The sequence below is a fragment of the Theobroma cacao genome, chromosome 1, assembly GCF_053813885.1.
Source record: "Theobroma cacao isolate CCN51 chromosome 1, ASM5381388v1, whole genome shotgun sequence".
Lineage (NCBI taxonomy): Eukaryota > Viridiplantae > Streptophyta > Magnoliopsida > Malvales > Malvaceae > Theobroma > Theobroma cacao.
Window position 1 is genome coordinate 40,381,860 of NC_142639.1, and position 20,307 is coordinate 40,402,166.

A 20,307-nucleotide genomic window follows, 5' to 3' on the forward strand; every position below is an offset into this window, starting at 1 on the left:
AAAAACATGTTACTTGATGGAATATTGGTCGTTTCCGATCTGATTTCTTACATAATTTAATCTGATTTTTACAAAATTTACAAGCATCAAAATAAAATGTTTTAATCTCATATTAAATAAGTAAAATATTTTTTTAAAAAAATTATAAACGTGAATGTTATGTCTCTTTCAAATAATGTCACATGTCACAGCTTCAGGATGCATTGGTCCTGGACTGACCAAAATGAACAAGTCTCTCTATCAGTAATTTCCATAGGTGAGCATCGATTTCAGAGGTCCCACGCAAACAGGATTGATCAACAATTTGAACTTTTGATACGGATCACGAGATGATTGATTTGCTGCTACGCTCCCAATGGTTTTTTGCATGTGATTATAGTGAAGTACACAGCAAATTGACAGTTAAAACGAGTCTGATCACAACCCATAGACCACCAGATTCAGTCGTGTTGAGTCAAACGTCAGACTGATCACTTTCACTTCAAATCCGGAAAGACCTCTTCTAATTTAATCAAATCTCACTCAACATATATATATATATATATATATATATATATATATTTCCTTCATTTAAATAACGCACAGGTCGGAAACATCCACGCTTCTGCGTCTTTTGTCATTTCTCTCTGTTTATTTTAATCTTTTTTTTTTATTTTATTTACTACAAATTAAAACCTTGGCTCGTAACCTGTATAACCTGATCAGCTTTCTTACCTGGAGATCTCCCCCCCTCCCCTCCTGGAAGCTACCTCTCTCTTTCTTATTCTACTTCCCTTTATATTTAAATTCTTTCCCTTTCACTTACTTCTTACTTTCCCCATTTGATTCTTTGCACTCTCGTATTGTTTTCTAGCTTTTTCTCTTCTTTCGAATTCTTAAGTATATTCTTGTTCTGTTTTGCTGCAATGGCTTCTTCGACCATTTCTAGACAGAGAAAGCATTTCCCATTGGAACGGAGACCTCGGATGCTAAAAGATTTCCTCCTGGATGACTCAAATTCATGTTCCTCGAATGGGTTCAAGTCATTTCCAAGAAAAACCTGCCAGAGCATCCGGAATCTCATCGAAACCGATCTCAACTCGAGCCATGCAAAGCCAAGCTATGCACAGCAACTTCAAAGGAGCCGATCAAAAGCTGCTTCAACAACAATCTCAACATTCCAGGCAATGATCAAGGCTGTCAGAAACATCCATTTCACTTCAGTTAAATCTCCTTCGATCCTGCCTAGAAGCCTTTCACGTAAACTGTCAAAAAAGAATTCACAGAAAGAAACTGAAACCAGAACTACCGTGAGAGTCAAAGATATCATACGGTGGAAATCGTCCCGTGATTTGGTCGAGGAAAAATTTCCACCAGCGGATTTCGCTTCTTCGCCTCATCATTGCACCACCAGGTCCACCACAACCACCACAACGACGGGGTCCAAGAGTACTCCTTGCAGTAGCAACAGCTCAAGCTGGTGTGACAGCGATTTTACCTCGGAATATTTACCTTCCGAGGAATACCACGAAAGTGAGGTCGACGTGGGTAAAAAATTCTTACCTTGTGTCGGCAAGGATCCCATGGAGACGACAACAGGGCTAGCAGCCAACACAGCAGTGGGACCCAAAGTAAGTAACTATTCAGTGCATCGTATCTCTTATTAAAATCTTATGTGTCTGCTGATGAGGGTACTGGATGCCTTAGTTTACGTTACCAGCCGGTGACTGTGTTGGCTTTTAGTTAAATTTTGTTTGACTTTGGCTTTGCCGAATACTACTCTGTTGTCTGTTTTGGGCATATAAGCCACATGGCTTTGTTTAATGCATTGGATTTGTCTTTTTTGAAGACGGAGTACAACGTACTTAAGGTACATAAAGACAAAACAGAAGTAATTAGAGTTGAGATTAAGTATAATAATAACTAAATTTCTTTTGAGTTGAGATGTAGTAACACTAAGTTGGAACTTGGAAACTTCCTCCCTTGATTTTGATATACTTTGATTGCATCACATTGAAGAAAAGCATAGGTTTATTAGTAAAACATTCCCCAATGCTTGTTTTTGTTTCCTTTGAATTAACGTCATGACCATCATCAGCAGGGGAGGAAGCATGCAAGTGAAGAGAAAGAACAGCACAGCCCACTTTCGGTGCTTGATTTCGAGTATGAAGAAGATGATGAAGAGTCATTATCCTCTTTCAATCGAAGCCTTGCCACTATGGAGAGTATGTTCCAGTCTCTTCTCTTTATTTCCTTGTTCATATTCCTTAAACACATTAAGGTTCATTTGCAGCTAACTAGTTTTGTATTGTTACCAGGGAAAAGGCAAAAGCTTATGCAAAACATCCAGCGGTTCGAGAGTCTAGCAAAATTGGAACCTGTCAACCTAGAAAAATGGATGTCCTTGGAAGAAACGGAAGAAGATGGTGAAGATGATGATGTAGAAGAAGAAAAAACAAATGAAGTGGAAGAAAAGGCATGGCAGCTGCTGAATCATGTCAAAGAAACAAGTTTACTAAAGAGCTATAGATATATCAGTATCGACAAACTGCTTTTGGATCTGTTTAGAGAAGAATTAGCTACAAAGTGGAATGAAACAAGAAAAGAAGAGGTTGAACATGATATGATTAGGCAAGCAGAAGCATGGATCAATGGAGAACAGAACGAGACAGCAAAATGGAGAGTATGGGAAAAAAGAGAGGCTTATGTTAGAGATATGGACAGAGAAGGAAAGTGGAGAAAGTTTGAGGAAGAGCAAGAAGAGTTGGCCTTGGAAGTTGAGAGTAGGGTGATGAATATTTTGGTGGATGAACTATTATTTGATCTCCTTTAATTCTCACTATAAAGGCAAAGGTCAATTTCATACGTTTATCAGCTATCAATTCAGCCCATGGGCCACCCAGAGACAAGAGTTGCCCGGAGCCCGGGTCCTGCTCGTTTTGTTACCATCTGACCAAAGATTGAGAAAGAGCAGGAACCTGTTGTTAGCTATGGGCAATGTCCATAATATCAAGAGGCAAAGAAATGAGTAAAAATGAGTTATTAGCCATGTTTCCCAGCATACTATACTAGAATTTGAGGCCTTGTAAGGTTGGGAAGAAGAAACCCATGTCGGCACACCTCATGCCCGTTTTAGATGGATCCTGTGGCGTCAGAAATCAGAATATATGCTAAAATGTTGTAGAAAGAAAATAAATAACATGTACTGCTGTCATATTTCAGTAGAGGTGTCAATTAGGACTGGTTTGGCTCAATTCGACCCAAAACATTGTAAGTTGAAAAAATATGAGCTAGATCAGGTCAGTCTATTTTGTACGTGGTCCTTCAAAACCTCAACCCCAACTTACCCCTTTCCAACTTATGGATCGAGCTAGGTCAGTCTACTTTTTTTATAAAAAAAAATTATTTTTACAATTCTATCAAGTAAATTCTCTGTTAATAAACTTGTTTTATAATTTAATTCATAAATTGAATAATAAAAACATGTTAATAAATTACATCAAATATAAATAAGTAAATAAATTACATCAAATATAAATAAAATTTTAATCTTTTAACACAAACTACAATCCGATAAATATAATTATATAACCAAATAAATAAAAACTTCAAGACTTATTTATTTTCTCCTCACTCTTCATTTTCAAGTAAAACATTTGAATTTTATTTGAATAGTAATGATATCTCAAAATTGGAAACATTATTATCTAATATTTATTGTCATAAAAGAAAAAAAATAAGTGAGTTTCAATCTTAACTAACATTATTAATTTGATAAATAAAATTAAAAATATTAAAATATATAAATAAATACTACCATGAGGTTCGGCAGCCACCCAAGCCCACCCAAGGAGGGCCTCTCCGCCAATGCCTAACTAGTCTATGATCATACAGCATTCTGTGGTCCTTGGGCCTCCGAAGTACACCTTACTACCCACACCGGTCATAGCAAGGAATCGAACGAGATAGGTTGATGTGGTACACATGAGACAGGAACACATCAAAGAGCGAGATTTTGATTGGACGGACCCATGCCAATAATAACCGGTAACCTAACACGTACTCTCCTAAAGACCGACAACGGCAAGCCTTATCTTCAGTTCTCTGGTTCTCTCTGAGCATACATACTGTACTTTTAAAACCTCTATCAATGTATATATAGACTTCCCATATTCAAGCTAAGCAAACGCATAAAAACAAAGTGGGAAAAAATGCTTCAGTATGGGAGTCTTGAAGCAGCAGAGTTGGCTCTGGGGAGAAACCTAACACTGCCAGAGAAGTTGTGGTATAGTTACTCAGCTGAGAAATCAGACTACTATTTGTATAACCACAATTGCCTTTTCTTGTTCTTGGTGTTCTCCTTGGTTCCTCTCCCATGTGTGTTGGTCGAGCTTTTTTGGTTCAACAACATGAACAAGTTCAAGCTTCAACCCAGAATCAGAAGATCGTTTTCAGAGCTGTTTAAATGCTATAAAGATGTTATTCTCAACAAGTTCATTCTTGTTGCCGTTCCTCTCATTGCTGTTTCCTTCCCTGCCCTAAAGGTACGTCGATCTAATTAAGGTATATATAGATATTTGAGGGAAAGTGCAGGATGGTTTTAGTTTGTTTTGTTAAGTGCTCACTACTCATATCAGATCAGGAGGAAAAGGTTTGAAAATCTATGCAGGCTTTCGATCCTTAATTATCTTTTTCTCGTTTCCATGTTCAAGTCGACATATATAAACCGCTTTTCATTGTCTTTGGATCAAGAATTATTTGGGTGTTACTGTTAACTAAAGTAGCAAGCATTTGGGGCAATAGATACTTATGAAGCATCGACCAGTTTGTTCTCTTTCAAAGACGGCAGATGCTAACAAGTGCAGAACACACCGTACCGAAGAAGAAATGAGTTTAACTCATGTCATTATTTTCCTTTCTTAAAATAGAAAATTTTCACTTACCATTCATGGGTCAGGTATCCTCGTGGGGGCCATAATTTTTAAAATTTTTTATTTATTATATATTTTAACATTTTTTATTTATTATATACATCTTTTAAATGATTCCTTCAAAATAGTTTTTATTTAATAATTAATATAAATAAAAAATAACAATTAACGTTACAAGCCTTATTCAATTTTATCTTAATTTTTAAGTTTCTCTCCACCTATTTCTCTCTTTTTCTTTTTCTATTCTCTTTTATTTTTTAATTTTTACTTTATTCTTTTCTATATAACTCAACACTTAAATATATTTTATTTTTCAAAAGATATTTATAAACTTGCGAGCTTGAATAAAAAAAGATGAGACTAATCACTACAATAGTGTGAAATTAAGAAAAAGTAAAATTTTTATTTTTTATTTTTTATTTATATTATTTAACTATTTATATATTTAATCATTTTATGAATTCCTATATATGATATTTAACTATTTATACTTTATGTATTGTAGTTTTATATTTAGTATTGTAAGTTTAAATAAAAATAAAAATAAAATATTAGATATTGAAAGTATTAATTTTTTATGTTTGAGTTTTTGTAAATTTAATTAAAGTATGAGTAAGTTGAAAATAATTGATAATTTTTTTTAAATGTAAATCGTCTAATTAATTTTCTTATAATTGAGTTATCAAGCCATCTGAGATCAATTTTGAAAAAATTATTGATTAAATTTAATATATTAATTTTAAAATTTTTTAATTTTTATTCTTTTTCACAAAAATTGATTAACTTGGCTCCTGCCATTCAACATTTCTTCTTTGTTTTCGTGTTGACAGTGGGTTAGGATCCGTTACCCTACAAGCTTGCCATTGCCATCAAAATGGGAGGTGATAAGCCAATTGGTGGTGTATTTTCTTATCGAGGACTATGGACACTACTGGATTCATCGGTTGCTGCATACCAAATGGGGCTTCGAAAATATCCACTACATGCACCATGAATACGAGGCTCCGATCGGGTTTGCGGCACCTTACGCTCACTGGGCAGAAATTCTGATTTTGGGAATCCCGACGTATCTTGGTCCCGCCATTGTTCCATGTCATATGGTCACTTTGTGGCTCTGGACGGCTCTGCGGCAGGCTGAGGCCATTGAGACGCATAGCGGGTAAATTTGCTACTTTTTCGGTTGGAGTATTAAACCTGAAATAGAATCGATTTTTCAACCAAGTAATACCTAAAAATTTTTTTTTAATTATCTAGGAAATTTTTAAAAAAAAATTACTCATTTGATAAAATTTTTATGTTTTTATTTTAAATCAAATAAAATATATGATGACACACACACCATTTTTTAACTCTTTCTAAATATAAAACAGTAAATGACATTTTCACTAATAATTATTAATTAACAGGTAGTTATAAAAATTTATTTAAATATTATAATTTTTTAATTGATGTTATTGTACAGAGTTGAATAGGTTTTGAATAGATTTTTTCAAATTCGAGATATTATTATATTAATTGATTATTAATTTTATTTAGTAGTTAAATTTAAAATATTTTTAATATTGTTATAAAAAATATAATTTAAATGAGTTAATATTTAAATTTTAAAATATTTTTAATATCTGTGTAGGTTCGACTTCCCATGGAGTCCTACCAAATTCATTCCCTTTTATGGAGGTGCAGAGTATCACGATTATCATCACTTCGTTGGAGGACAAAGCCAAAGCAATTTTGCATCCGTCTTCACCTACTGTGATTATATTTATGGCACTGACAAGGTAGTATTCTATCCACTAAAACTACATTTACATTTATCATTTAATAATGTTGCAGAAAAAACCATTTCTTTTATCCTTATACACTTTTTCGTAATTTGCCATAGAAAAAAGCTTTTTAATTTTTTTTTTTCCGTGTATGATCGATTTATCTTTTAATTTGTACTAATGTAGGGTTATCGTCATCACAAACGAGTCGTTCAAAAGGTAAGTTCACATGTCTACATGCAAGTGAAAATTTTACATTTTATGTGAATATAAATGAATTAATTATGGGAAGAGTTGATTGAGTAAATTATTCTCTTTTTCTTTTTCTCTAAAATTTAGTATTTATTTTTGGTGTAGCTTAAGGACAAGAAGCACCGGGAATGAACAGAATGGAAGTGGGTAGAGCACAAAATCCCAAATAGCAGACCTCAAAGAGAATTAGCTGTGCGTAGTTAGTGCGAGAAGTGAAGAACAATGGAAAATAAACATAAATAAATTACTATTAGGTTGTATTTGAGAACTTTAAATTAAGAAATAATTTGGACTTTAAATTTAGTATACATGATGTGATATATGTATATATATACTTTTAAAAAATAATAAAATTTTTAAATTTATTAATCCCTATTTAGTGATAAATTTGAAATATTTATATGATTTTGTGAATTATAAGTTCATTTTCTTATGCTCCTTTTTATACATATACATATATATATATATATATATTGAATCTTAATTAATTTTTATATAATGTGAAGATAAAGCATTTCCTTCTCACAATTTATATTTATGAAATGATATTAAAAAACAAATTCATTGAAATTTAAATGTACCAAAAATGGATTATTCAAAGAGCCAACAAAACAAATCGATCCAAGTAATTACGTCATGGGCCATAAAAGGATCTTGATCCCTCAAATCACTATATTCATACATTTAATTTAATTTAATTTAATTTATGTATAAAAATTAAAACAATTTAATTTATTGATTTTGTTCCAATTTAGTTTTTTTTTTCCAAACAACATTCAATTTGATCGTTAAAAATGATAATACATGATACATAATGTTGACGTGATAAATAAAGATAACTCAAATTAATGACATGACGTAAAATTATAAAAAATATCAAACAAAATATCAAGAGAATATTTAATAAATTAACATACGTGCTGTGCATAAAATGTCAAAACTGAAAACCATATTAAAAACCATATTTAATAAATTAACACCGTTTGGCATTAAACGACCGCGTATTAAAAACCATAGTCGCCTGCACGCAATTAAATCATAGACCATAGACAATTTGGCCGATATCACTTTCGAACAAATGACATAGCCCTATGCTCCTCTTACCACTAGTAAATACAATTAAAAGATATTTACTTGCTTTATCCAGGCTTTAATGAGTTCCGTCCTATACTTATCCATATATATGCTAGTGATGGTAACACGCCTGTTCTTATCGCAAGTAATATGATTGCACTTAAATTTCTACAATTAATGTCACCATATGGGAAGCGACTATATAAATTTTTTTTATAAATCATATCTTTTTTATTTAAATAAACTTTATTTACATCTCTTATGTTTTTAACTTTTCTCATATAATAACTGTGATTTTTTTCCTCAATTAATACCATAGAGATAATTTATATTTTCACAATAGATTAAGTTGTTAATTTTATGTAATAAAATTATCAAAACATTCTTAATTTAAATTTAACTTATCCATTTATTTAAAGAAGACAAGTTTTTGTATGTTTGATCATAAGTTGAGTTCCAAAAACGATCCTTAACATCGCCGAAGTCTAAGCGGTGATGATTATCATTTTTTAATTTTTAATTTTATTATTATTATATATAATATAATTATTTTTTATATTTATTGTATTATTATTTTTCATGTAAAATCTCGTGTGAATGAGGTTTTTTTTTGGGATCCTCCTGGCCCGTGGACTAAGAAATTTGTAACCTTATTAACAACTCAATTTTTTTTCACATGTAATGCCAACAGTATTCAACGTTCTTTTGATATTTTTGGATGTGACCGTTACTGTAAATCGAAAACGTGAATACGAAGTTTTTGTTCTCACATGTTACGGCTTTGGGTTCGAGATAAGCCATGAATTCCCCACCACAAAAGATACACTTATCACCTATGAAAAAGGATAATACCTTGAATAATTTATTAAATTGTTACACTTTTTGGGGCTCCATTTTACGTTTAATAACGGTATAATCAAAATAATTATGCATATAATAAGATGAATTTTAAAATTAATAATAAAAGTAAATAAATATTTTTTTTTTGGTTTTGTAATTCCCTTTGTAAGCATCATATATAAATGACTAACCTTTCAATAAAAAATGGTAATATGCTTCGAAGTTATTTTTTTTGAAATATTTTTTTTAAATTAATATTTATATACATATAAAATTTATTTTAAATATATGATCAATGTATAGATTTTATATATTATCAACAAATTAAATATTATCACGTGATAGTAAATAAATTTAAATATTAAAAATTTTTATAAGTAAATACTCATAAATTTAAAAATTTTTATTTTTAATGATTTTTAAACTTTTACCTTTGCACAATTACAAACTGTTACTTTGTTATCAAGTGATAGAATGTAATTGTACATATAACCCGATTTTGAAAAATTTGAAACATTTATTGAGACTTTTTTTAAAAGAAAAATTAGTTAATTACCTAATATTTATCTTTTTTATTATTTTTATAATTTAAGTAAAACACATAAATTTGATAGTTCGATTAATATTTAATATACTAATAATATATAATTTTTATACTATCACCAATTTTTTTTTTTAATGAGAATTATATGAACTGCGCGTTGGAAGTATCTCAGGCTAGGCCTTACATCTTGATCCAAGCAAGCATAGGAGGGAAGAAACCGACTGCGTTGTTTTTGTTCGTTACAAGTTCGGCATTAAGGCTTTGCTCTAATGAAGAGCTTGACACTTCATTAACGAAGTCACAGTATTTGGTGATCTGTCAATGTATTAAACATTAATTGGATATGTTTGAGAGTTTCAATCACCATACTTAATTATCTTAATCAAGAATGAACTGATAAAAATTAACAAGGCTCATATCTTTTGTGCATTTAATCACTTTTCCTTTGTTTTTTATTTTCTCCCTTCTTATGCCTAAACATAATTCTTTTTCTCAAAATATTTTTCTTATATAATTAAAACCTAATATAATAAACAATTAGAATATAAAACACATCAGCTTAAATAGAAAAATATATAATCTCTAATCCAGTGTGGCAATCCTCATTCGAAGATCCCTAAATCCTATGCAATTGTTCACACAATCAAACTCCCTAAGTCCTGATTGACAAAAGCCGAAAAATTAGCCCGAAAACTCTCTTATTCTTCAAAAGGTTGTCCATAAATGGTAACTCCTTAATTTTCCCCGTACTATAAATTTATCGGGAAAACGCATATAGAGAATCCACCCCTTCTAATATTTCTTCTCTCTCTCCTCTGTTTTCTCTCTTTTTCATCAAAAGCCAGAGCAGAGTATAAAAATACATTTACTGCTTGTACTTGAACAGAATAATTAGACGTAACCAAACCGCTACCGAAGTCAACATGCAAAGGGAAGGGAAAGTTGATTGACAGGTTTTCACGGTTGATGTCATCCAACTTCGTTTTCGTAGCTCGCACTAAGTGACGGGGCTTTTTTGTTTTTAGTAATCAATTGGAGTGAGCAGAAAACAGGGGTGGAGCAAAAGAAAAAAAAAACAAAAAGAAACAGAGATAGCAATGAAAAACGAAGAGCAAGCTCGTTCTTTGTTTGGGATTTCGCTTTCTGATAGACCGATATGGAAACAGTTTCTCATTTGCTCTTCTGGGTTCTTCTTTGGTTACCTTGTCAACGGCATTTGTGAGGTATTTTTCTACTCTCTCTTTTCAAGTCTTTTGGTTTATGGGAAAGTTGTGGGGAAGGAGAAGAAAAAACGAAAAGTTAGAGTCTTTAGTTTTTTTCTTTTAGTTGGAGAGATACACGAGGCACTCAATTTACAGAGAAACCGATTGAGTTGATTCTTTTCTTTTTGCTTTTTTAGTTTTTCTTTTCATCGTTTTTAATCCACTTTCTCAGCAACCAAACAAAGTTTGAATGCTATCAATTCTGAAAAGATTTTCTCAATATGGTTAGTTAGTGTTATGGAAACTCTATTTGTTGAAATATTTTATTGGCTTGTTGGAAATTTCCTTTTTAGGCAATCACTTTTAACCTTTTTCTGAACAAATCGTTAAAGTGAGGATTCTTTTTAAGATTACATTAAATATTCATGCATTATGTAGTATGTGCTTAAATTTCTTTTTAATTATGGTAATTAAATATTTTGCTACTTCTCAGGAATATGTATACAACAGGCTACATTTCAGGTAACTGCTATAGTTCTTATTTTTCTTGGTAATCAAGTTTTCATATGGAATTTTAGTAAGGGCCTACTCTGAGGATGGTTTTCACTTTTGTTTCAGCTATGGCTGGTATTTCACATTTGTTCAAGGATTTGTTTATCTTTTGCTGATTTATCTACAAGGATTCACTCCAAAGCAAATGGTGAACCCATGGAAGACTTATGTGAAACTCTCTGCAGTTCTTATGGGTTCCCATGGGCTTACAAAAGGGTCTTTGGCTTTTCTCAACTACCCAGCACAGCTCATGTTCAAATCCACCAAGGTAAACAGAAAATTCAAGCCCCTTGACTATAGCATTAATATCTTCTTTATAGGTTCCAAATTTAGCTGGCTACTTGCTTTTTTGATGAGTACTTAGCACTAACTGAAAAATTGGAATTGTAATCCTCAATGATTTTTTTATCTTTTCTGAACTAACATGTTCATGTCAAAGTTTAGCCATTATCAGTCTCCTTGCACAATTGACTGGACTGAGAATTCCAGTGAAATTTCAGAGGTTTTATACTGAGAAATGTTAATTTCAGAACTGATAATATTGTTGGTATCACATTGCTTATCAGTAAGAGAAAAGGATAGTTTCTCTAATCCAAATAATGTCTGCTTTTAATTTAACATTAGAATTTACTCCTTAATATTTCTTTTCTTGTTTTGGGGTTTTAAGTAGTTTACTGTTTTAGGTTCTGCCTGTGATGGTAATGGGTGCCTTCATACCGGGTCTGAGACGGAAATATCCAGCTCATGAATACATTTCTGCAATACTTTTAGTAGTGGGTTTGATCCTTTTCACCTTGGCTGATGCACAAACTTCCCCAAACTTCAGTGTCATTGGTGTAGTGATGGTAACCGGTGCTCTAGTAATGGATTCCTTTCTTGGTAATTTGCAAGAAGCTATCTTTACCATGAATCCTGAAACAACACAGGTGATTTGAACTTTCGAAAATTATCTTTGTTGATGCTTAAATGTGCAAAAATAGTTGTTCATGGAAATAATGTGACTTCGCATTTAACGCTTTTTATCACTATGCCTTAGATGGAAATGCTTTTTTGCTCGACTGTGGTTGGTTTGCCATTCTTGATACCACCAATGCTATTAACAGGAGAACTATTCAAAGCATGGAATTCATGTTCACAGGTAAAGATTGCAAATTTTTCACTTTTCTCTGTCTCCAAACGATCCACATGAAGCGTTGTCTTTAAACCATCTTCTTCTTTGAGCAGCATTTATACGTTTATGGCGTGTTAGTCTTTGAAGCCATGGCCACATTCATTGGACAAGTATCAGTCCTTTCCCTCATTGCCATTTTTGGAGCAGCCACCACAGCAATGGTACATTTCTCTTACTACAGCTAATCTCTTTCCCTTGTTCAATTATGTCAATTAAAGCATAGCTTATTCATGGAACTATTAATGGTTTGTGGTCATAACTTGATCCTTTCCCTTTGTAAGGAAAATACTGTCACTAGTAAACACCGCACATGCAATGAATTTATTACATTGTTGATTCTCTCCATTTTGTGGAGCGGTCTGCTCATTGAATTGTTGTCACAGGTGACAACTGCCAGAAAGGCAGTGACTTTACTGCTGTCATATTTGATATTTACCAAGCCATTGACTGAACAGCATGGGACTGGACTTCTGCTTATAGCCATGGGAATCACCTTGAAACTCTTGCCAGTTGACAGCAAACCAGTTTACAAAAGTGTCTCAAGCTCATCCTCATCTACAGATGAAAATATTGGAAATCCTTCTACCAGTAGCGAAGAATTGAGGACCCGATCAGAAACTGAAGAAAGAAGGCCCTTGGTCTAGACTTTGATTATTACTGTAGTTCATTTGTTTCTTTTGACATCCCCTAAACAAGAAATGAAAAGGCCAAAAATGGTGGCAACTTTATTTATAGTATAGTTTTTTTTTTCCTTATCTTGGTCGGAATCTTCTGTTTTTCCTTTAATTAAAATAGATGAAGATACTGCAAATTATTGCTCCATAGTCGAAAGGACAGATTCTGGCGTTTGACAAAGCAAACAACAACACAGTGGTCCGTTAACCACTTGTCAGTTTGGCTTCCATGCATGAGTACACGTACTCGCTAACTCTTCAAAGAATAAAAGCATATTCTTTTTACATGAAGGGGGTGAAAAGATAACAGATCCTGAACGGTAAAAATTGGAACTCTAATTCTACTATTGGAAATCAAGGGTGAAGAGAGAAAGCAGTAAAAATGAGTGGGTCTGTTGGTGAAATAACTGAGGAGACCACCAGCAGCCCATTGCTTGAAGGAGAGGATGGAGCTAAAACGAGACCAAGGGAGCCTTATTGGAAAGGAGAGACTGTGAAGAGCATCGTTTATGCAGGCCCGGTGGCCATTGTCACCTACTTCTCTCCCATTTCTTCCGTATCTGCCAGCCAGCTCTCCTTTGGTAAGTGGTAATTGAATATCCCATCTCTCTCTCTCTCTCTCTGCATACATGCAAACAATGAGACAAAATAATTGAAATATAAAGTGTTTTTCAGCTAGTACTACTTTGTTTACATTTCTTTACATCTGAATTTTAAAGCCCGCAAAAGCAAAAAGATATGCAAATAAAAAACGCCCACCGTGGGGCTCGAACCCACGACCACAAGGTTAAGAGCCTTGCGCTCTACCGACTGAGCTAGACGGGCATTTGTAATGACTACTTGTTTAAGCATCTAAATTTGTAGTAGAAGTATTGGTACTGGTTATACGAAACTGCACTCTTTCACCAAAGCATACGTGCGACACTTGAGTGGATGCTTTCATACAAATCAGTCAATACTTGATTGTATCAATATCAATATTAATAATAACAATAAATCAAATTAAAGGAATTCACATTAGAACCAAAAGGTATACCGAATGCCATATATGCAATCACTTAATCGTAAAAAAGAAAAATATTTTATTAATATAAAATTAATTACAAAGGGACCAAGACACATCATCGTTGGGTTATCGGAGCAGCTCTAGATGATTCGTTACAAACATACTTTTACCAGTGAGACAACCTAACAACTCACCAACTACTTATCCTTATAAAGAGTTTATGAAATTTTATAAGTATTTTACTAATAATCATTACAATACTTAAAATGAAGACATTCTTTTCTTAAAAGATTTTCTTCTCTAAAGACTTAATAAGCATTTTTCAAGAAATCATAACGAACCATTACATTGTTTAAAAGTGATACTTTTCTTACAAGTACAAAAGATTTAATCTCATAAATAATTCTACCCTGTAATAATTTGGTACAAAGTCGTGATATCGGGCACTGCAAACCTGACTGCAGGCGGGATATCACAGAGCCGAGGCTTGGAGACTTTTTGTCTACAAGCCCAAAGAAAGATTTAGCTGTCAAGGAAAGGGCAGTGACTGAGTGGGATGCCATTAAGGATCAGCAGCAACAGCTCCTCCAGCATTTACGAATACCTTGGCATGGACGTCGACGAGTCCAACATGGTAAACTTCAACTATTTAATCAGTCAATTAAAAGTTTTGTATTTTCCTCATGCTTCATGAAAAAAACTGCTTTGTTAATTGTTATGCAAGGTGGTAACCATATTCGCCAAGTATGATGACATTCCGACAGACGAAACAATGACAGCCCAGAAAGGGACTCGACCACCGGACCAAGGAGGAGAGACGAAGCCATGGAACAATGGTCTTGTAACCTAAGTGGCTTTTGTGGGTTTCGGCAACACACCGCTCCTGTCTTTCATCATCCTCGAGCCTTTTACAGATAACGATTTGGCTATTTCTATTGGAGCTTGCTTCATGTCTGCTTTCGCATTTTCTCTTCTTGGTATCGCCAGGGCCAAGATTGCTGGCAAAAACTACGCACGGTCAGTGGGCATAGTCCTCTTAAATGGTGCTGTTGCGGCTGCAGCTGCAGCTGCTTATTCCCTTGGATGGGGGATTAGGGATGTAGCTGGCTTTGAAGAACCAATCAAGACCAAAGTAGAATAGGAACTTCGATGCCCATCACATTTCAGAACTGTGATTGTAAAACATTTACCACATCTTGAATGTGGAGTTTTGTAAAACATATCCCATGTCTTGAATGTGGATAATAATTAAGTTGCAAGTAACTAGCTTAACGAAATCGCTTATTTTGAATGAAAAGGAATTCATTCCCCATTTTAAGAAATTTGATAAAAATTTATAAATAATTGTATTATATCTTTTCTATGCAAAAAGAAAAATTATTTTTAGCGTTCCAGAAATAAAAAATTTGGCACCATAAACTTATTGTATGATATGAATACTCAATGTCCTTCACTTAGAGACAATTGCAAGGCATGCTCTGCTTCCTTGAGGAATAAACGAGTCAGTTGCTTCTGCCCTCTCCGATACACTATACTAGACCACCTGTTCCTACTCATCAGCTTGTGCTGGGCTATGTCATTTGTCTCCGCGCTACAAAATAAAACAAATAGGATAATCCAATATTAATCAAAAGATGTTTTATTTGGGTGACAAGTTTTGCAAATGAACCAGCAGCCAATCGGAATGAAACTATAGATGGCAGTGAAAGTTTGTTTTCAATGAAAAGCAGAAAGTTTGAACTTCTCATATACCTTGTTTGCTGCTCTGGGCTTCCAATAATGAGGGCATTCTCAAGAAGTGCAGCATCACAGTCCTCTGTTCCAGAACTCGCTTCGAGGTCCATCATCCTTGCCCGTAGAGAATTCAAGTAATGATATAAGAACTTTCATTAGGTAATCACATGCATACGTAATCAGGGAGGTTCAGGATTCAAACTCTAAGATGATTCTGTAATGACTTACTTCTTCTGAAGGAGGTCAACAAGTAATTGCAGAGCTCCAGAATCCCCACAGGCCTCCCATACCGCTGTTCTTATTTCTGTCTCAGATGGCTGTCTTTCTCCTTCAGACCCAACAAGCTTGGAGAAGAGCAACAGTTTCAGTTAGGGCTAAAGCAACAGTTTAAATCATTTGTCATTTTCAAGATAATTCTCAAATAGCCAGTTAAGGAATTCTACTTAGTATTTTAGTGTAACATGACTAACAGTAACTGCAATAGATTGAAGAATCAATATGATGTAGCAAACGAGAAATTGCACCTCTTCCAGCATTAAGGAAACCTTAGAAACCTCATCTTCTTGCATGGCTATGGTCCTCAAGGCAGTCATAAAATCTTCAGGAAAAACCAACTTATTCAAGTAATAAGGTGTCCTGCGGTGACCGCTCCAACTAAAATTGCAAATTATATCAGCTTCACAGGTATTCTTTGATTTATTGTTAGAGGACCCTGCTGGAAAAAACCCACTATCCAGCAAAATTTTAGGTAAAAGACACCGCATTGCAGCATTCTGTGAACCAAAACAGATTTTTCAGCAAATCAAACTTGTTTTCAGGTGAAAAGGGAGAAAGGCCATAAGAATAGCAAATCTAATAGTTATACCAAAGAATATGTAGTCATTGAAACAATACATCTCAATTAAATATTAACATAGCAGAACATTAGACTAATTATAAATATATGAAGACTGACCTGTCCTACAAGCAGTTGTCCTTTGAAGTCAGAGAAGGAAATGTTCTGGAGTGCCTCCCCAGGATAATGAATCTGTAGAGTTGACAAATGTTAGTGCATAAGCTCAGAAGAGCATAATGAAAGAATAGGATCTGGTTGAAAGCCCCAAGTCATTCAGTTTATCTCCTCACAAACGATCAATGCCTAAATAACAATCATTCCTAAAACACAAGTGGACAAACTGCGAATTTTCGCATAAACATACCATGAGATAGTCATCTGGATTATTGTCGATAACGAATCCATACAAGTAAAGCAATTCCTGGGTCAAACACAAGGTAATCAACATGGCTTCACAGACATCAATAAGTATGTATGCCCCGGATAAGAGTGCCAATATATATTGATTATAAGAGAAGTTCAGTGTCACTCAAGAAGTCAATATTGTAAAACTGACAGAGAGCTAAGATAAAACTACAACCTATTACACATATTTTACAGGTCATGATCGGAGATGAAAGCATGTGGCATGCTAGCCACCAAACATGCCAGCCACCAAAAGATCATCTAAAAAGGAAGATGCATCAATATCATTGGAAATAACTTAATCATGTAATTTTTCCACAATAGAAACCTATGCAATTTACACAGAATCAAGGAGCAGATTTAAAAAAATTCTTTTTCTACTTTGTAAAGGACCATAATTCAATTCAAAGATATCCTCATTATGGGATAATAACAAAAAGAGATGATTAAATACAAGAATAATCTATGACATTGAGATACTTCTAGAATATATAGAAATTGTACAAGTCATTTGTCACTGCAATAAGTACGGAATATGCTCACAGACAACAGCAAACATCTTGAAGTTAACAAGAGTAACGGAAAGGCCAGAGGAGGCTATCACTGTTAACATATAAAACTTTTCAAAGTACAGAAGAAAGAATTCATGTTAGGAAAATAAGAATATCTCCAGGACAAGGTGAAGTACCTCATTGCCTTTGTTTCCATAACTAATGGAAATCTCTTTCTCAACCAGCGAAGGACTTTGTAAAGCTTTCCATTTTGAGCATAAAAAATAATGCCACCACTGGTTAGAGTTCTGATATTTAAAAAAAAAAAAAAAAAGGAAGAAACACTACAAATATCATAGATTTCATCAGAACATGTTACATTTAAATCCATAAAAGGGAAAGAGGAGACTACCAGAAATAAGGTACATGGATAAAGGAACTTCAGTTATTGATCCTATTCCATCAACTTCCCATGTCGCCACTGCCTTCAAGTCTAAATGTAAAATTAACAAGCAAAAACCTCAAAATTGGATTAGTTAAAAGCAATGAAAAGGGTGAGGGGGAAAGAGAAACTACAAATGAGAATCAAGAATAAAAAACCAGGAATGCAACATAGATAGAACCAATATGAACTAGAGAGTTAATGACTAATAAAAATTAGCCTACCATGGTTGCAAAAATCAATGCCAGGGAGAAGACCCTCCACCCAGACAGTTTCTCCTTGTCTTGATGTGGAAGTCACTCCAGGCATTCCGGTATCATTCCCATGAGCCTCAAATCCTAATTAAAAAAAAATAAAATTCTAATCTCAATTCAACAGGAATGCGGTAAGTTTTTCAGCTGTAAAATCTAATCATAGAAAAGACCTATGCCACATATAACTGATAAGTAAGAAGCATAACCTCACTTTTTCCATCATTTTCATTAATTGGCGATCCACTATAAATATTACTGGTGGAGACCTCAGAACTTTTGTCAACTGAACAGGAAATCTCCTTCTCCTGATCTTCTTGAATTTGAGGAAATACATAAGAATGCGGAAGAGGAAGGTTCAAAGCACGCGACCAAAATATAGAATTTGCCCTAGCATGATGGAAATCATGCAATATTAGCCAGCATAGTCGAAGTGCCGGAAACACCCCACAACCCAAAAAGAGAGAGAGAGAGAGAGAGAGAAAAAGAGTTCATTGAGGAGATTCCTACCAAAGGAAATCTTCGAAGCACACATCACTGCAAATGAAGCAAAAGAAAATAAGAATATATGCTTGACAAGACCAGAAACTCAAAAATTTACTCACAACATTTGGTTGCAACTTTTTTTAATGTAATAAATATACACCTTTCTGAATCTCCATCGAGAACCAGAAGCTTCTTGACCAAATCCTTCACTTTGTCTTCGTACACAGTTAGCAAATCCTTTTTCTGTAAAACAATTATACTATCTTTCATCATCGTGAGTGGTAAAATTTCATCCATTGATCTTCAAGGGAAACAAAGTTTAACCAAATACTAATATTTACCCTCAATTCAGTTGCTCTGTACAAGGCTGTTCCTCTCAACTCCAACAGCTCATCATCCATAAACCAAAGTGGATTCCCAAAAGTAGTCGGAAGCATATCAAGGTACCTGACCCAATCTTTCAATCCACATAAATAAATACAAAAAAAAAAAAAAGAACACCAAACAACAACTCAGCGAAATAAACGAAATACACACGGTTTCCATGAAGAATTCTTACGGAGACGCTCCACAGTAAGAAATAAAATCATTAAGAACCTATCATCAACTTCTCCTTCTTCAAACATTGCTCTACACTCTGCTCCAATAAGAGGGTCTTGCAATACCCTCATCGGAGTTATTGCTAAATCCAAGGGAACAACAAGAATAACCCCTGCCCAGTTTTTTTTCCATAAAAATTAACAAAAACATTTTCAGCAACTAAGTATCATTCTGGTTCTTTAACTTCTTTTTAAAGGGTTTTACTTACTAACCATCTTCGTGGGTATTATCGGAGGAATAAATACCGAAGCCTTTGTTGGAATCGCAATACTTGATTTGACAACCGCGGAATTGAGCTCCGTTTGCCTGAATCAAAAGTTGTTGTTTTGTTGAATGAGAGAAATTAAAACGCAGAGTTAAGACTTTAAGTAAAATTGAGTTCAGGGTATCGGGGAAAACTGAACCTGGAGCCATTGAAGGAAGAGGTCGAGTTGCGCTTCCTCTGGACTCGCCATTTTCGTTGGTGATGATTAATTGGCTAACGCCTAACGACGGTCCAGTGAGGTTTAACTGTTTAAGGGTTTTAGAGGGCATCTCAACGGCGTCGCTTTACCCACCTCTATTTACTTTCCATTTTTTTTATTTCGTAATTAATAAGTGCAAATAGTTTTTAGTAATAAGAATGTACACTGATACATACAGCCAAAAATTAAACTTTCAAAAGAGATACCAAGTGGATTGACATAATTACATTAAAATAAATTAAATTAATGCAAGGTAAAATACTTTAAAAGTTTTAAAACTATAAGAAAATTAAATAAATTCTTTTTTAATTACATTTAATCAAAATTTTATATTTTTATATTTTTATATTTAACTAAATAGGCCTTCATAACTAGTACTTCACTAACTATTTATAATTAAAATAACACTTATCATTTATTATAGTGATGTGGTGTTGATATAGATAGTGTAAAATGTTATGTGATTATATTAACATGTGACATCCTATGACATAAAATGATAAATATATTTTTAATAACGATAATTAATTGTTAATATAAGAATTTATTCAACACAAACTAAAAATAAAAAGATTTAATTGAATATAATAAAAAACATAATTTATTTAAAA

The 20,307-nt window shown here is 33.5% G+C and overlaps 4 protein-coding genes, 1 non-coding gene and 1 pseudogene across 7 annotated transcripts; 4 read left to right on the forward strand and 2 right to left on the reverse strand.

Annotated features, from left to right (window-relative positions):
- The first annotated feature begins 663 nt into the window (after window positions 1–663).
- LOC18614229 (uncharacterized) lies at window positions 664–3,336 on the forward strand. 2 transcript variants are annotated; one of them, XM_007051884.3, is made up of 3 exons: window positions 664–1,610; window positions 2,081–2,204; window positions 2,298–3,336. In XM_007051884.3, exons 1-3 carry the CDS (start codon window positions 906–908, stop codon window positions 2,810–2,812), a joined length of 1,344 nt encoding a protein of 447 aa, XP_007051946.3. In that variant the 5' UTR covers window positions 664–905; the 3' UTR covers window positions 2,813–3,336. The 2 variants fall into 2 exon arrangements, with proteins under 2 accessions (XP_007051946.3, XP_007051945.3); XM_007051883.3 differs by having other exon boundaries at window positions 665–1,610; window positions 2,078–2,204.
- A 708-nt stretch (window positions 3,337–4,044) lies between these two features.
- Window positions 4,045–7,233, forward strand: LOC18614230 (methylsterol monooxygenase 1-2-like). The gene is made up of 5 exons (XM_018114213.2): window positions 4,045–4,523; window positions 5,741–6,069; window positions 6,541–6,688; window positions 6,860–6,892; window positions 7,031–7,233. The coding sequence occupies exons 1-5, from the start codon at window positions 4,191–4,193 to the stop codon at window positions 7,055–7,057; spliced, it is 870 nt and encodes a 289-aa protein (XP_017969702.1). The 5' UTR covers window positions 4,045–4,190; the 3' UTR covers window positions 7,058–7,233.
- Window positions 7,234–10,212: 2,979 nt separating this feature from the next.
- LOC18614231 (UDP-galactose/UDP-glucose transporter 2-like) lies at window positions 10,213–13,040 on the forward strand. The gene is made up of 7 exons (XM_018114212.2): window positions 10,213–10,606; window positions 11,079–11,107; window positions 11,204–11,405; window positions 11,821–12,063; window positions 12,174–12,275; window positions 12,362–12,469; window positions 12,692–13,040. The coding sequence occupies exons 1-7, from the start codon at window positions 10,481–10,483 to the stop codon at window positions 12,950–12,952; spliced, it is 1,071 nt and encodes a 356-aa protein (XP_017969701.2). The 5' UTR covers window positions 10,213–10,480; the 3' UTR covers window positions 12,953–13,040.
- Window positions 13,041–13,364: 324 nt separating this feature from the next.
- On the forward strand, window positions 13,365–15,137 carry LOC148764825 (uncharacterized; annotated as a pseudogene).
- TRNAK-CUU (transfer RNA lysine (anticodon CUU)) lies at window positions 13,735–13,807 on the reverse strand. Its single transcript has one exon. It is a non-coding gene; the product is annotated as a tRNA-Lys (tRNA).
- Window positions 15,138–15,310: 173 nt separating the features above from the next.
- On the reverse strand, window positions 15,311–19,749 carry LOC18614233 (SET domain-containing protein). Of its 2 annotated transcripts, none has more exons than XM_007051888.3 (16): window positions 19,637–19,749; window positions 19,445–19,538; window positions 19,170–19,344; window positions 18,974–19,079; window positions 18,793–18,875; window positions 18,657–18,683; window positions 18,361–18,536; window positions 18,120–18,233; window positions 17,866–17,946; window positions 17,651–17,715; window positions 16,922–16,978; window positions 16,678–16,749; window positions 16,247–16,495; window positions 15,951–16,066; window positions 15,741–15,836; window positions 15,311–15,579 (listed from the first exon to the last, which is right to left on the reverse strand). In XM_007051888.3, exons 1-16 carry the CDS (start codon window positions 19,685–19,687, stop codon window positions 15,429–15,431), a joined length of 1,713 nt encoding a protein of 570 aa, XP_007051950.3. In that variant the 5' UTR covers window positions 19,688–19,749; the 3' UTR covers window positions 15,311–15,428. The 2 variants fall into 2 exon arrangements, with proteins under 2 accessions (XP_007051950.3, XP_017970026.2); XM_018114537.2 differs by having other exon boundaries at window positions 17,651–17,724.
- Window positions 19,750–20,307: the final 558 nt, after the last annotated feature.